Here is a 14,038-nt window from a genome sequence, read left to right on the forward strand (position 1 = left end):
AAATTTTGAGCTTTGATTTTTATCCGAAGGCCGTTTACTTTGAGTGTAAGTTTTGGATTTCACGGTCCGCCATTACTCACGTTTAAACCTCAGACGGTTGGATCCAGGGAAAAGTGACGTCAGAGGCTCACTCGCTTAAAATTTCAGCGTGTGAACTCAGCTTATTATATATGCAAACCATGAGTTTAAAAGTCTGAAAGCCTAAAACCCCCGTGCTGCATATTAATTCTTCGGCGTACACACGTATTGCATTCTTAAACTAGTGAGCCTTTGACGTCATTTTCTCCTCGATCCAGCTCTCTCAAGAACATAATGTTAGTAATGGCGGACCATTAAATAGGAAAATTACGGTTAAAATAAAGAGGTGTCTTTTTGAAAATCAAGGCTTAAAACGTGGGTCACTTAGTGTTTTGTTAACATAGTTTTGAAACCCAAAGAAAAATATGAATTGATTTTTTGGTCACAGGGGCACTTTAACAAATTGATGTCAGTTTTTCACGCATCTGTCCTGATATTGATCATGAATTTTGTCAGAACAATGTCAAAGTTGCTGTGGATCAACAAGGCGATAACTGAGTGGATCCGCAGACTACTTGAACAAAGTTGTGATGAAATTCATTGTCAATAACAGGACAGACGCATGAAAAACTGACATCAATTTGTTGTTTACAATTAATAACAAAAAGGCAGAGGGGTCAAAATTCAGTCAAAACACGAGAAGAACGCGAGACAAAAATGTGAGAAACGTCAATCTGACGCTAGCAATATTGCGACATTATCCCATAAATTATAAATTCATGTGTCTGCTTGTTTACTGACGATAAAAATTAGCCAATGAGCGCGCGAAAGTTTTGCAGTCATTGTAAAAAGATATTTTGTTCAACTGACCATTGCTTGTGCAACATTGTATTATATTTTTCACTGGGTGGAGTTTCATATCATTTTTTCATCTTTTCGTTAGGCACTTTTTTTTTCATTTTGTAGACAAAGTAAATCCAGTATTTTCAATCAATTAATACATGTACATTGATTTCATATTCCTACATCTGCGTGTAAAGTCAATCTATTCTAACGTGATAGTCAACATGTACAAACTTCCTATCAAGAAGAAACCTTTGCATTTATTGTCCATTTTTCATAAATTAATTTATGATCACAAAAAGTTGTAAAGCTTGCCTGGAGCCCATGAGAGGGCATAGATGATGCCTTCATTTCCAGGAGAAGAATGCACCTGTAACACGAATGGCATAACCAAAACAAAGACTTGGAGATAAACAATGGGTTGCAAGATGGTGAGGTTCTCAAGAGACTGACGAAAATACAATAATGGATAGTCAAGCCCTTGGTGTGTCCTTGTGTGTTGACTTGTATGGCAATGATTGGAGCAGTATGGTTTAAGTAGACCTGAGACGATGATAATAATAACGATGACGAAGATGAAGATGCTGGTGATGGAATTGATGGAAGAACTATAAAATCAACCACTCAGATGGTGCAGTCAACATAAAATACATCCAAGAAACATCTACTAAACATTAACAAACAAGGAGCTGTTTTATTATATGAGTGATTTGGCTAAAAGGATGTTTTTTGACAGTAACATTGCACACTATCAGACATGTCAGATGGAGGTCAGGGCATGAAAACAATGTGATATCATGACATCTACAATCACAGTCATTCAGTTGTACAAGATTACAAGCAACTTGTACTCATTCCAAAGCTAACTCCAAAAGTTGTTCATAGGACAAGTGAAGTTACATACATATATCTTGTTCCCTAATCACTCTCACTGAAGTGAAACAAGAACAAATCACTTTCACTCTTGATACCATGAAATGCAGACCACAATCATCTCGTTTATTCTGAGCTCAGGAAATTATACTTGGACATGGGCAAAGTTTGAGAATAGTCACTTAACAAGTTAGCATGCAAAGAGTGATGCAAACTACCCAAAGCTCTTGAATAAGCTATAATTATAACAACTTGACTGAAAATCAAAGCAATGGGAGGCTAAATTATAACTGAAGGATAACAAATAATTACAGGAAATTTTACAAAAAAGGCAGCAGGCAATGCCATCAAGTGACCTCGAAAATGCAAGAAACACCTTATATACCTGATAACAAAATAGTCACATGCACTTCTAAAACAACTTACGTGTTGTACGACAAATACCAATGCATCCACAAAAGCACTAATAGCGTACAATCCTTAACCAGAGAGTATATTAATATATTTAATTCGGAATATTTTCCAGGATGACAACTTCGATAAAAATTACTACAGATCTCTGAGTAACCTCATGCTGCCTACTGTCAAGAAACTATGTACTGCTAAACTTACTGGAGTCATGGTGTTAACATCCCAAACTTTTATTGTTCCATCAAATGATGCTGTGGCCAAAAAATCTGGACTTTCAGGTTTAAACTTGCAATCAAATATTGTCTCCATGTGCCCCTAAAACATTAATAAATACAGATAACATAAATTATCATAACAAAATATTATTAATGTCCAAGGTCAGTTAGTTGCAGTCAAACCAGACCAAGAATACCTCTACAGATTATTATGAATTCATTTAATTAATACCTTAAACCTTCACCACCTGGGATCAAGACTTAGATTTTACTGTGTGATGTCAGACAATTTTACTTGTCAATAATAGGCTGGGGCCCTTAACGTGTGAATGGGTTAACAACATCTTGGTCCGCTCAAAGACCCCTTTAACCCTTCCCTATGTACTGTGATACATGACAGACAGTAGGGAAAAAAAATTACTACAGAATGCCTTCAGTGGAGCCAGCACTTATTTAAAAAATAAACAAATGTATTTCAGATCTGTATTATTTACCCTACATGTATTTTGCAGACGGATGGTTGTTTTGTCATGTGATTTTTTTTAGCAATGATTTGGAGCATTGTACCAAGGAATAATAATTAATCATAGTAATAAATTACAAAAAAATATTACAGGACACGAAATTAAAGAAAAAATCCAGTCCAGTGTTCGACACTTACTTAAATACATAATACATACATTTAATACATAATACTTACTTTCTTACTAATTTGCCGTTTGGGCAATCAGTTTTGGTTTTTTGGTTGCCCATGGTTTTTTTATGGGTTTGACAGACCAACAGGACTATGGTGTTCTAGTAACCTTTACAGTTTTGCCTTGACAAGCATATCTTAAAGCGATTTTCCTTTTCTATAAGAGATCAATTAAGGGAGATTCCTTGAATATATATCTCTGAGATTAGGCTGGTTTTGAATTAAATGCCAATTGTCCAATAGTATGTTCTTTAAGCCTTTCAAAGCTGGTTGAACTTGTGTGACAAAAGGTAGAATTTTCTTGTGTGCTTGTTCGATTTCAAAGCAGTATCATAGCATATTTGCATGGCTTCTGATAGGATGCGGAAAAAAATTAAAGATTATGCGGAAAATTTTGGCCATATTATGCGTAAACATACGTTGATTATGCGGAAATTACACCAGATTATGCGGAAATTTGAACAATTTATAGAACTAATTATTAGGTCCGTCCAACTCATTTACATGCTCATGGTAAATCAGGACTCGAAATGGCGACCAATACAGTCGCGTTTATGACTGAATTTTTTCCCTTTGCGATATCTGGACAAGTCGCCAATTTGCAACCAGCTTTCACCGTGAAAATAAAAGGGTTAGTGATCGGCATTTTGCCAAAACTTTTGCTAAAATAAATAAAGCGATAAAAAAATACTTTGTTTCTCGTCATGAATTTTGTTTCCATTTGGAGATATGGAGCAAAATTGCGATGTGGTTGAACCACGATCCATTCCTTCGATCAGTCACCATTTTCAGCGGTTTTTCACACATGCATATTGCGGGCTCCTATTTTGTTTTGTACAACTCACCCGTCCAACTCACCCTACTTTTACAAATGATCAATTTAATTTTGCTACTATAACTTGCGGCTAAATTTTCATACCTTGTTGCATCTTTTTTTTTTTAATTTCGAGCGGGTATGTTACGAGAACAGTTTAACTAGAGTCCAGGCTCATTGCCGAAAAATGCGTAGAAACTGCTTACGAACTTTCATCTTGCGAACGAAATGGCGTGTTTTCTTCAATGTTCAGGAAAATAAGCATTTCAAAGTAGTCAATCTCTTTCAATTGTCTTTTGCGTTTGTGAGGATGGTGAGAAGCTGCTTTATCACTAATATCAGGCATTTCTTCAGTTTTATGCAGAAAATATCGTAATTATGCGGAGGATGCGGATTTTAGGGAATTATGCGGATCCGCATCGCCGCATCCTGTCAGATGCCATGATATTTGGCTGTGCGAAAACTGGGTTCCATAATAACAAAGATTCTTTTTGTGCAGAGGAATCAGTTTAATTTGTGGTTTGTACCAACATATTTTTAACAGAGAAATAGATGACAGCAAAGAGATGCAATGTTATTTTTGAATTGTGTTTGCGGTGACTACATTATATTACTTGTCGCTTTCTTGTTGCAAATCAAATCGTTCCGCAAAATATTAGTGGAACAAAAATTCTGGATGCCCGATCGGACAAGTTTTAGTGTTGTTTTACTTGCCCATGGATATATTTCACTTGCCCCGGGCAATCGGCAAAAACCCTATTGTTTCAAAAGAGCGAAGTTGAGAACAAGTCGCAAATTTGCAACTTCTCCAGATATTTTAGTCGCAAAGGGGAAAAAATCAGTCATAAATGCGACTTTACTGGTCGCAATGCCGAGCCCTAAATAATAAACAATAAACGAAAATATAAACAATAATAGTAAATCATATGCAATGAAAATTGAATTTCATAATCTGAAACATAACTATTGTTAAAAAGTTGTTTCAAGTTAGAAGCCACAGCTTACAATTTAAGGGGTTGGTGATGATGATAATGATGATGACGTTTGATGATGTTCGCTTATTTCAATGTCTTGCAGTGCATAGCACTGAATTATACATTGTCGCTGCATAAATACAAAATACATATACATAAATATATTGATCATATGTGAATATGGGTTTGAACAAATAAGATATGCCCATTCTAAAGACAAAATTAAGAATCAAAATCAGCAATGTTTTCTTTTGTTTCCTTGCTCCTGCAAGAGTTGTTAACAGTTGCTTGCAAATAAATACCATTTTAACACTAACTAGTACAAGAACTACACAGTTCCTTTTAGTGGTTAGAAAGTAAGAAATTGTCTACATGCTAAGCTACCAAAAAGCTTCATACTTGCTAGTGTGTAGGAACACAATGTGATTGCCTGTGGATTGCAGTTAATAGGTATAATAATGGGAAAGTTCAATTATAGCTAATTGTAATAAAAGGGTATTATTTGACCATTACAGATATGTGAAAACTGCTTTCATGAATCTGTTACACCAATAATAAGCTTATTGCCAGGTCGAAATCTACTTGACGCAGACCACTGATCCCTTGATCCTCTTGCTCTGGTTGAGATTTGTATTAAAAATTCATGATTTATCAATAGCTACATCCTACACACCATTTGTAGCTGCCTCTTATATTTTTAAATCATAAAAATTCACTGTGCTACTTGAGGATGCACATGCAAACTCACCATGTCTCTCAAGAAGCTCCACTTTCGTTTCCCTAAGTCATACAGTCCAACCCCACCGTCAAAAAAAGTACAAAGAATTCTTGCCGGTGGAAGAGCGTATGTGATGTTATTGGGTGATGACGGTGGTTCACAGGCAGCTGATGTTGATGACAATGCAACACTTGTTCTAGAATTATTATTTGATGCCACATCCTCAAAGGGTTCTACTACAATAAGAGCATGAAAACCTGTCATTTTTAATTTAATACTTGTCATGGGCGTGCTTTTGGAGACATTCCAGACTCGTAGAACACCAGCTTGAGTATCTAAAAGAAACACATAGCATTTACATGTACATGTATTCACATTAAAATTTTATTCTCTTATGTTAAACTATTACAATCTTACCTGTCCTATTCCATTTGCTACACCATATTATTTATATAACCTCAAGCCAACGATGCCGGCAGTCTTTTCCATTCTTGCACATGATCTGGAATTCATCCCTGGAATTTGCAGGGGTTTTCACGTATAGAATTGCATTCTAGGAATTGATACGGATCAGTGCCTTTGTGTACAAATCTTTGCAGATTCATTAGCCCCACCTTCCCCTCCCAAAGAGCAACTTGATTCAAGATGCAAGTATTAGGTAAGATAAGTATCTCTACGGGACTTAGTTCTCCATTAGCAGCTGCTGTGGGGTTGCCCTGGATGCCTCCCTGCTGGGCCTGGATTACTTCAGGCCCTTCCCCGCTAATTTTTAAAGCACCAGACTGCAGTTCCCAAGCTCACTAATTGGCAATGAGTTTAGCTTGGGATAAACCACTCCTTGTGTTTCATCACTCAAAATTTGGCTGAAATTTAATGAATAACAAACCCAGTTCTACTTAAAATGTCACTCAGTACCTTTTTAACAGACACTCATTATTTTAATGACTTACCTCCAGTTACAAATATTCCAGGTGCAGAGGGAACCCAAGCCAAAGTATGGATCTTTATGGCTGAACTTGGCAACTTAAAATTCATGATTACATTCATAGATTCAGTATCAATTAATCGAGTGCCATGATGTGCATTTGAAACTAACAAGTAGTCCGTCGACAAAGGATCCCATTCAAGGCTAGTGACCGGGTCCTCTTCATCTATATCCACAGTTTCAGGGCGTAATTGATGTTTATATGCCTTCTGTCCAGGATTCACAACAGAAATGCTTCCATCCACATGACCAAATACAAGTTTTCCAATCTTTTTGTGATTCCAGCGAAACTGACACACCTCAGCAAAAAATGTCATAGATTCCAAATACTTGGATATCAACTTGTCCGGAGGAGAGGTGAAATTCCAAATGTGCATTGGCCCACGGCCATATATGTAAGCTATCGAGTCCTTCTCTTGCGGACACCATCCAATGCAAACTGGTGCAGTTTTGAAGCTGTTCAGTGTGCTAATAATCTTTTGCTGTGAGACACTCCATATGAAAATCTTACAGTCACTGCTGGCTGTTGCAAGAATATCTGGGTTCTTTGGGTGCCATGAAATACAAGTGATAGTTTTCTTGTGCTCCGCCATAATGGCTGACAGACGAAATTCGTTAAACTGGTGATCCAGCTAAAAGGAAAACATAATCATGAGTTCTAAGCTATCTGTCAGAAAATGCAGTTATTGCTAAAAATAGTGTGATGTTTTATTGGGCCATCCAAAGGGCCTTTTTATTATGGCTTAACAAGTAGTGTGTTAATTCATACCACTGGCAGCTGTCTAGTATGGTAACTTAATTTTTTCAGATATAATTTTTATTGGGTGCTAAGCCCGGCCACATTTTGTTACAAAATTTTAGTAATCTCCAACTAGTAGCAAAGTATGTTGTTGAATATGTGGAATTCATTTGGCCTGAAGACAGGAACTTTTGTTCCATAATTTCACAGGCCAACCACTCGGCATTGGTCAGGTTGTTTATTGATTCACAGAAGACGTACAGAGGACAATAATAACTATTAAATTCGTTGCAATTTGATCCAAAAAAAATGAATGTACTTGCGTCAAAAGAGTATCAAACAAGACATCACATGAGTCCCAACTCATGTCACATTTGCCAAAAGGCAAAGAGAGAAAAATATTATTCTTGAGGCTTAGACACTAGGCCCCAGTTTTTCAAAGGGTGGACAGTGCTATCCACTGAATAAATCACTATCATCTGGATGACTCAATTGATTATGCTGGACAGTGAGTATCCTGTGGATAGCATTATCCATCTTTTGAACAACCAAGGTCAGTGCTTTAAGCTGAGGATGCCACTGATTTGACCTTAGCTGAAATCTTGCCAAGACTAGTTAAAGGTCGCCAAAAGTCACGTCCTGTTTGCCTGATATGGGACCTGATTGAAATTTTATTTGATTGTTTCATAAAATTCTGAATTTATTTCTTTATTTAAATTCAAACTTTTCTTTGGATCAAATCACAGTCTTAAACATCTTACTTTGTTTCGACTCTTTTCAAGAAACTGTGAACCACACAAACCTATGGTGGTCATTGCATGAAATATGTTTCTGGAGAAAATGGCTTGATTTTCCAGAAATGTATTTCAGGTACTTTAACTTTTCAAAAACTTTTAAAAGGCTAAATGATTCTCTCTTATTAGTCATTTTGCATTTGATAGTCAAACGGTACCATCCCGTCTTAAAACTCTATGTCCCTTGACCTCAAGCTGAGGCGCACTTTTTCCCCTGTACAGAATGACCAACCGGAAAATAACAAATTTACATATTTCTAGAACACGATCACAGAATTTGCACAAATTAACAGCAGCGAGGAAGACAGGATACAGCGAAATTTGACCAAGTTTCATTTAAGATAACATCTTGCCACGATACCCTAGAGATCGTGCGACGTGAATTCCCCTTTTATTTACCAAGCTACGCAAAAGTTCTTTTCTTCGATAAATAAACCTCTAGAAATTGTTTTACATTTAAACATCTGCACTTTAAATAAAGATAACCTCTACCGGAAGAAGGCGGCGAGACGCAAAGACATTTACTAAGTTGGAACTGAATATTTTGGTAATCATGCCAAAATCACAAGAACGCCATAAAATGGAAAATCAACAGTAAGTCCTTACATACGTTTAATTAAAATTGCATGCTGTGGAATAAAATGAAAATTATAGAAACGAATTCCATTGAAATTTTCTGATTCCTTTAAAAACATCAGGATAGAAACACAATTATGGTTTAATTCCAGCGGAAGTTCAGAAGTTTAAAAAAATCGGACAGGAAAAGAGCAATAGCAATCGGGCATTTTGCGTGCCAAAGTTTGCGCTTAGTGACTCACTTCGTAAACATAAACTGCCAGCGTTGCGCAGTAGGCGAAACGGTCCCCATTACAGCTCGCTGCACATACATCAAAGTTCCAGGGCTGGCAACCAGCTGCTAGGAGGCTAACTTGCCTCATGAGACTCATGATCTTGCCGAGAAAACTGCAAAGATTTCGCTAACTTCCCTCGCAAATTCGACCGGCCATCTTATCTTAATAACTCCGAACCAGTCTCCACGGCCAAGAAGTCTTCGTCCGAACTTTCTGCTCTCCACCTCCAGTCTCACCGATTAAAACCGTTAAAGTGTATGTATTTGAAATGGTTCAAGCTCAAGAAGACAGTTATCCTCTTAACAGATAACAGCAACTGAATTGATTCAGCTGTTAGATAAGGCGTCTCGCTCTTGAAGAAACCCAACAAAAATCTGCTTGTCAAAAAGATAAATATGTTTTATGCTTGTCAAATGTCATCCATAATTTAAAATTTTTTTCCTCTTGCTCTTCAGAAAAACGTTTGCTTTTATATAATCGCCACTTTTTGTCAAAAAGGAAGGCTAGTCTGTCTACATGAGAGTACTGAAAGTTTGTGACAAGCTGAATAAGAGGATCAGTCGAAATTAAAACTTTTAAGAATATTCGTTTTCGACAAGTAATTTGGCCCACTTTTAATGGCTTTCAACCAAAAAGCTGTTTCTTCCTCTTACAATGAAAATGTACTGGAAAAATTGCTTTGCCATAGGACCTTTGCATTATCTATGACGCATGATGCTAGAGTTACTAGAGTTATTATGCGTCAAGCCTTTGAATTGGTCGAGTTTAACAGCTGTCAAGCTTCTATACACTTACATTCATTTGGAGTCATAAAGACTCCGCCACAGAAATATGAATGATATAATCATAATGTTCAAATCAATTTTTGAGCATGCACGAGGTCCAAAACAAGACTGCCTCCAGTTCAAAATATATCGAGTGCTTCGGGGAATTATGTCTATTACAGCAGGTGTATATTGTTATTTTAGTGGTGTTTATTGAAGGTGTAAACGGACCGAGAAGTCATCGGAAGCGACGGTTCAAGTGTTTTGCTAGTGTATGATAAATTATTATTCACTTGAAGCTACTTGACTTTCATAGATACCATTTTTTCCTTTTTTCCCCCTCGATCGCGGCCATTTGACTCCTCGATTAATGGTATTTTCTTCCATCTGCTACCACATTGTCCTGTTTTTCGCGCAGGCACATTAGCAGACCTTTTTGTGTTCGCTTTTAGCATAGTTAATATGCTTTCAGTGAACCATAGTTCATCTACGTCATAAGTATTTACGTCACAAAGACATAAATACCTGTGACGTGCGTTTCGTAAGTGGAGCCTTTTCCTGGTTACCACTGGGAACAATAAATTGACTTTCTTCGTTGTTTTTGGATGTCCTCCAGAAATTCGTACACCCGCTTTTTTCAAGAAACCCCTACAGGCTATATGTCATGGTAACAGGACTTCGGTCTCGGTAATCATACGATTGACAACAATATCGGACGACCGCGCAGCGAAAGTCCGATTTGTTTATCACGAGTATGATTACAGACCGAATTGAATGACACGAAATTCTCTTACCAATTACTCATAAAAATTACAATTTCCGAGATGAAGTTGAGGAGCCAAGTTACGAAAGAAAGGGAAAATTTGCATCAAAAGACTGACAAAGGAGGCGTAAATTGCTTACTGTCGCTCTGAAGAAAAGAAAGCAAGCCCCAATTTAAAAGTCTGTGCGCTGTTTCTATGGTGATTGAAAAACCAAGGATGTGATTGGTTGATTTAAAACTACAACTTCCAATGTGATTGGTTGATTTAAACTACATCTTTGAATGTGATTGGCTTATTAAACTGTCCGATAACAACCCCCTTGGCAAGTGAATTAGAGACAAATAGGAGTTTTTTAAACCAATCACAATCGACAAAAGTGTAATTTTTATGATTATCGTAGAAATCTAGGATTATCGAAGTGTGTTCGACAGTCGCTTTCGAACCCAAGGAGAAGGGCAGCGAAAGAAATAATCTTATAGGACTGAACTTTGAGGATGGGAGAATGTACTTCTTGAGATGGTTTCAAAAAGCGCCGAGTACTGTGATGACTCCTGTGACAGGATTGAAGTACTTTGCCCTTGGCTGACTCCAAATCATAAGTACGTAAGATCTGTTTTTATTTATTTATTATTTATTGCGATTTCGGCAAGAATACATAAGTGAGCGAATGTGGAAATGAGTAAGAGTGCTAGGGAAAGTCTATAAAAGGGTCTGAGACCTCATACAAGATAGACCACCCTACTAACTAATATATATAATTACACTACAATAGGGAAGTATATCATACACGGCTACAGTGGAAAGCCCAGTCCAATAGATAATTAAATAAATACTGTAGGAATACGATAATAAACAGGATTACTAATATAAATAAGATAAGATAATAAGTGATAAATCACAGACTTCTGATCAGGATATCCCTAACAATGACTCCTCTTAAAAATTTTAATACTAGGTGCCCGACGAACTGAGTGTGGCAGGGAATTTCACGTGTCTACAATCCTGTTGAAATAGCTATATTTAAAAGTTATCGTTCCTGCATAGGTCTTCTTTAGTGTACAGAAAGGGTCACATTTAAGAAGGTAAGCTGTGGCCAAAATAACTATGCATCGATCATTTCGGAGGAAACGATACAACGAAAGTAACCCCCTGAGAAGAAATGTGGTTACTAGTAAAATACTAAACCAAGAAAAATGAAGAAAATATAAGGCATCGAGTAATGCTGTCACAGGAGCGACTTCAGAACACCTTGCCACTCAAATTGTCTTCTGAAAGCGGCATCGTCTAAAGAACGAGACATATCGATTAGTATGGAAATAATAATTGGTGGTCGGATTTTCTAGAGTTTAGCCGACGTGGAGCCACAACAACTATCAAAATCAGAATTTTGGTTGAGAATTGTCTGTAAGATTATTACTGAGAAATGTCCCTTGCCAAAAATCTGCGTGTTGAGTCCATATAAACCATTCGCGCATATGACGTAATTAATGCAAGTATGACGTGTTTAAGATGGCGCTGAAAAAGCAAGCGAACAGAAAATGAAAACTTTTAAAAGCTACCCCTGTGCACAGGTTACCCAACATTAGAAATAGCGTTCTCCTCACGTCGAACGCAAATACAGTACTATCGAGAGTTTTACGCCAGGCCCAATGATCAGGGAACAACACATTTGTCAATCATTTCACCGGATGGCGACGCTGTAGCTATTACCACTTCTATCAACCTTCTGTCAGTACACTTTAGTTAAACCTAAAGAACCTCTTTCTCTTACAAGATTTTTTACTTGTATGCTTTTTTATGGTTATCTTCTTCCTGATAGCACTAATATGCTATTTTATTAAGAAGGGGCCCAAGATTCTAAAAATTTCCGATCATTTTGTCAAAACAAGCTTGTGCCAGGCAATGGACGCCTGGTTTGTGCGTAATGTGACTTTCGCTGCGATTGTCACAAGTTTAGTCAATGACTACTCTCGCTTGGACAGTATTTCTTCAGTCTTCAAGTTTTGATATACTAAAACAAATGTTTACCTCTGTATATGTAAAAGTGATGAATAGCTATCTTCGCATCAGTGAAGGATTGAAAAACATTCTGACTTGACTATGTGCCGGACTGGATGATGCAGTTCTAGTCACCGTTGCTCACCATAGGGTCGTCACCATTATCATCTCCTTTATTTATACACGATAAGAGTAAAAGCAATATGCTTAAGCCGGCTTCTTGAAGCTCAGGGCCAATGGTTAGAGCATTTGCGAAGAGAGTAGAAGTTGATTTGATTTGCGTGTCCCCGATTAGTGCTCTACGCGACGCTAGAAGATTAGACACTTAAATAAAGTTCCTTTCCTTTTTTTTCTTTCCTTAATTTCCTAAGAGGCAGATTTTTCTAAAACGTGGATTTCGAATCCAGTTTGAAGAATTATTCAGTTGTGTCTTCTCTTTTTCTCTTATTTTACATCTTTGGATCAAAAAGTCGCTCTCCTTGAACTGGCAATATCAGTACAACAATGTAATCGACGATCTCTCACCCCTGGGCAAAATTGAGCCATCACAGAGCAATTACGTTCAACCCGAGACCCGCTTAGCGCTTGGAGCATCTGACGGAACCAGGATTACAACTGCTATCTCGTTGGTAAGAAATTTTGTAAGTTAGGGCCGGGACGTTTGAGGAGTTGAAGAACGCAGTGTCAACTCCAGTCAAACCTTAACCCGCGATCAGGTGCTATTTTAGTTTCGAGTGGTATACAGTGCGGAGTTGGCGAAACAAATTAAAGCGAGCGACCACTTAAGACACCATACGAGCGATACTAAAAATGGTCTTAATCGCAGGTTAGTCAAACCTCTCCCAATTAATGCAATGCATCAATACTCTCTTTTCAATCCTTGACAAGTGAATGAATGGAACGTAATGAATGAATGTTGTAACAACACTGAACAAACACTAAGACAGACTTACAGAATACTTCTATTATAAATTATGAACAAAGACATTGAACCGTTGACGCTATCGCCAAAGTAATTCAATTTCCTCTTTTGCATTCCTCCGAGCCTCGACTGCCAGGCTAAATATTCTAAATAAACGACGGGATGATCTATCCTGCGTCCCATGCGAGAAGACTACAATCTTGGACAGAATAAAATGGAACAGAAATGCCCCCTCTCCCCCAAATCAAGGATGAAGGTGCGTGAAGGCCAAAACGCGCCATTTTCATATCACTGATTTTGGGGGGAGGGGTGGTCTCAATGTTCCATTTAATTTGTCCAAGATTGTAGGTACGGTTCTTACGGCGCGTTTCGGCCTTTAGAATCAACTGAAATGTCAATTCCTTGTAAAAAAAAAAACAGCACCTTTGTTGGTATGGTACGTATCCGAGAGCCAGAACATTTACGCATGCGCTGTCGAAATGTTTGAACAAGAGAGGGGCGGGGGGGGGGGGGGGGAAACCCTGATCCCAACTGTGTGGCTTCATAACTCTTCATAACTTCACGGGTTCGAATCCCGTTGAAATCACCTGAATCTTTCAGGTGCATTGCCTACAAGAGACAATTGTTTAAATTGCCCACATAAGTGCGATTATCGTTTTAG

At 37.6% G+C, this 14,038-nt stretch overlaps 1 protein-coding gene across 1 annotated transcript in view; it reads right to left on the reverse strand.

The window, feature by feature from the left end:
• The window catches only part of LOC138000304 (WD repeat-containing protein 17-like), a 39,417-nt gene extending 30,129 nt beyond the window's left edge, over window positions 1-9,288 (reverse strand). The window contains exons 1-5 of the mRNA XM_068846619.1: window positions 8,897-9,288; window positions 6,511-7,177; window positions 5,591-5,895; window positions 2,347-2,460; window positions 1,177-1,231 (exon numbers count right to left, since the gene is read on the reverse strand). Coding sequence (XP_068702720.1) covers window positions 1,177-1,231; window positions 2,347-2,460; window positions 5,591-5,895; window positions 6,511-7,177; window positions 8,897-9,025 — 1,270 coding nt within the window. The 5' untranslated portion in view covers window positions 9,026-9,288. The remainder of the gene's footprint in view (window positions 1-1,176; window positions 1,232-2,346; window positions 2,461-5,590; window positions 5,896-6,510; window positions 7,178-8,896) is intronic.
• Window positions 9,289-14,038: the final 4,750 nt, after the last annotated feature.

Source organism: Montipora foliosa, chromosome 4 (assembly GCF_036669935.1).
Source record: "Montipora foliosa isolate CH-2021 chromosome 4, ASM3666993v2, whole genome shotgun sequence".
Classification (NCBI taxonomy): Eukaryota; Metazoa; Cnidaria; class Anthozoa; order Scleractinia; family Acroporidae; genus Montipora; species Montipora foliosa.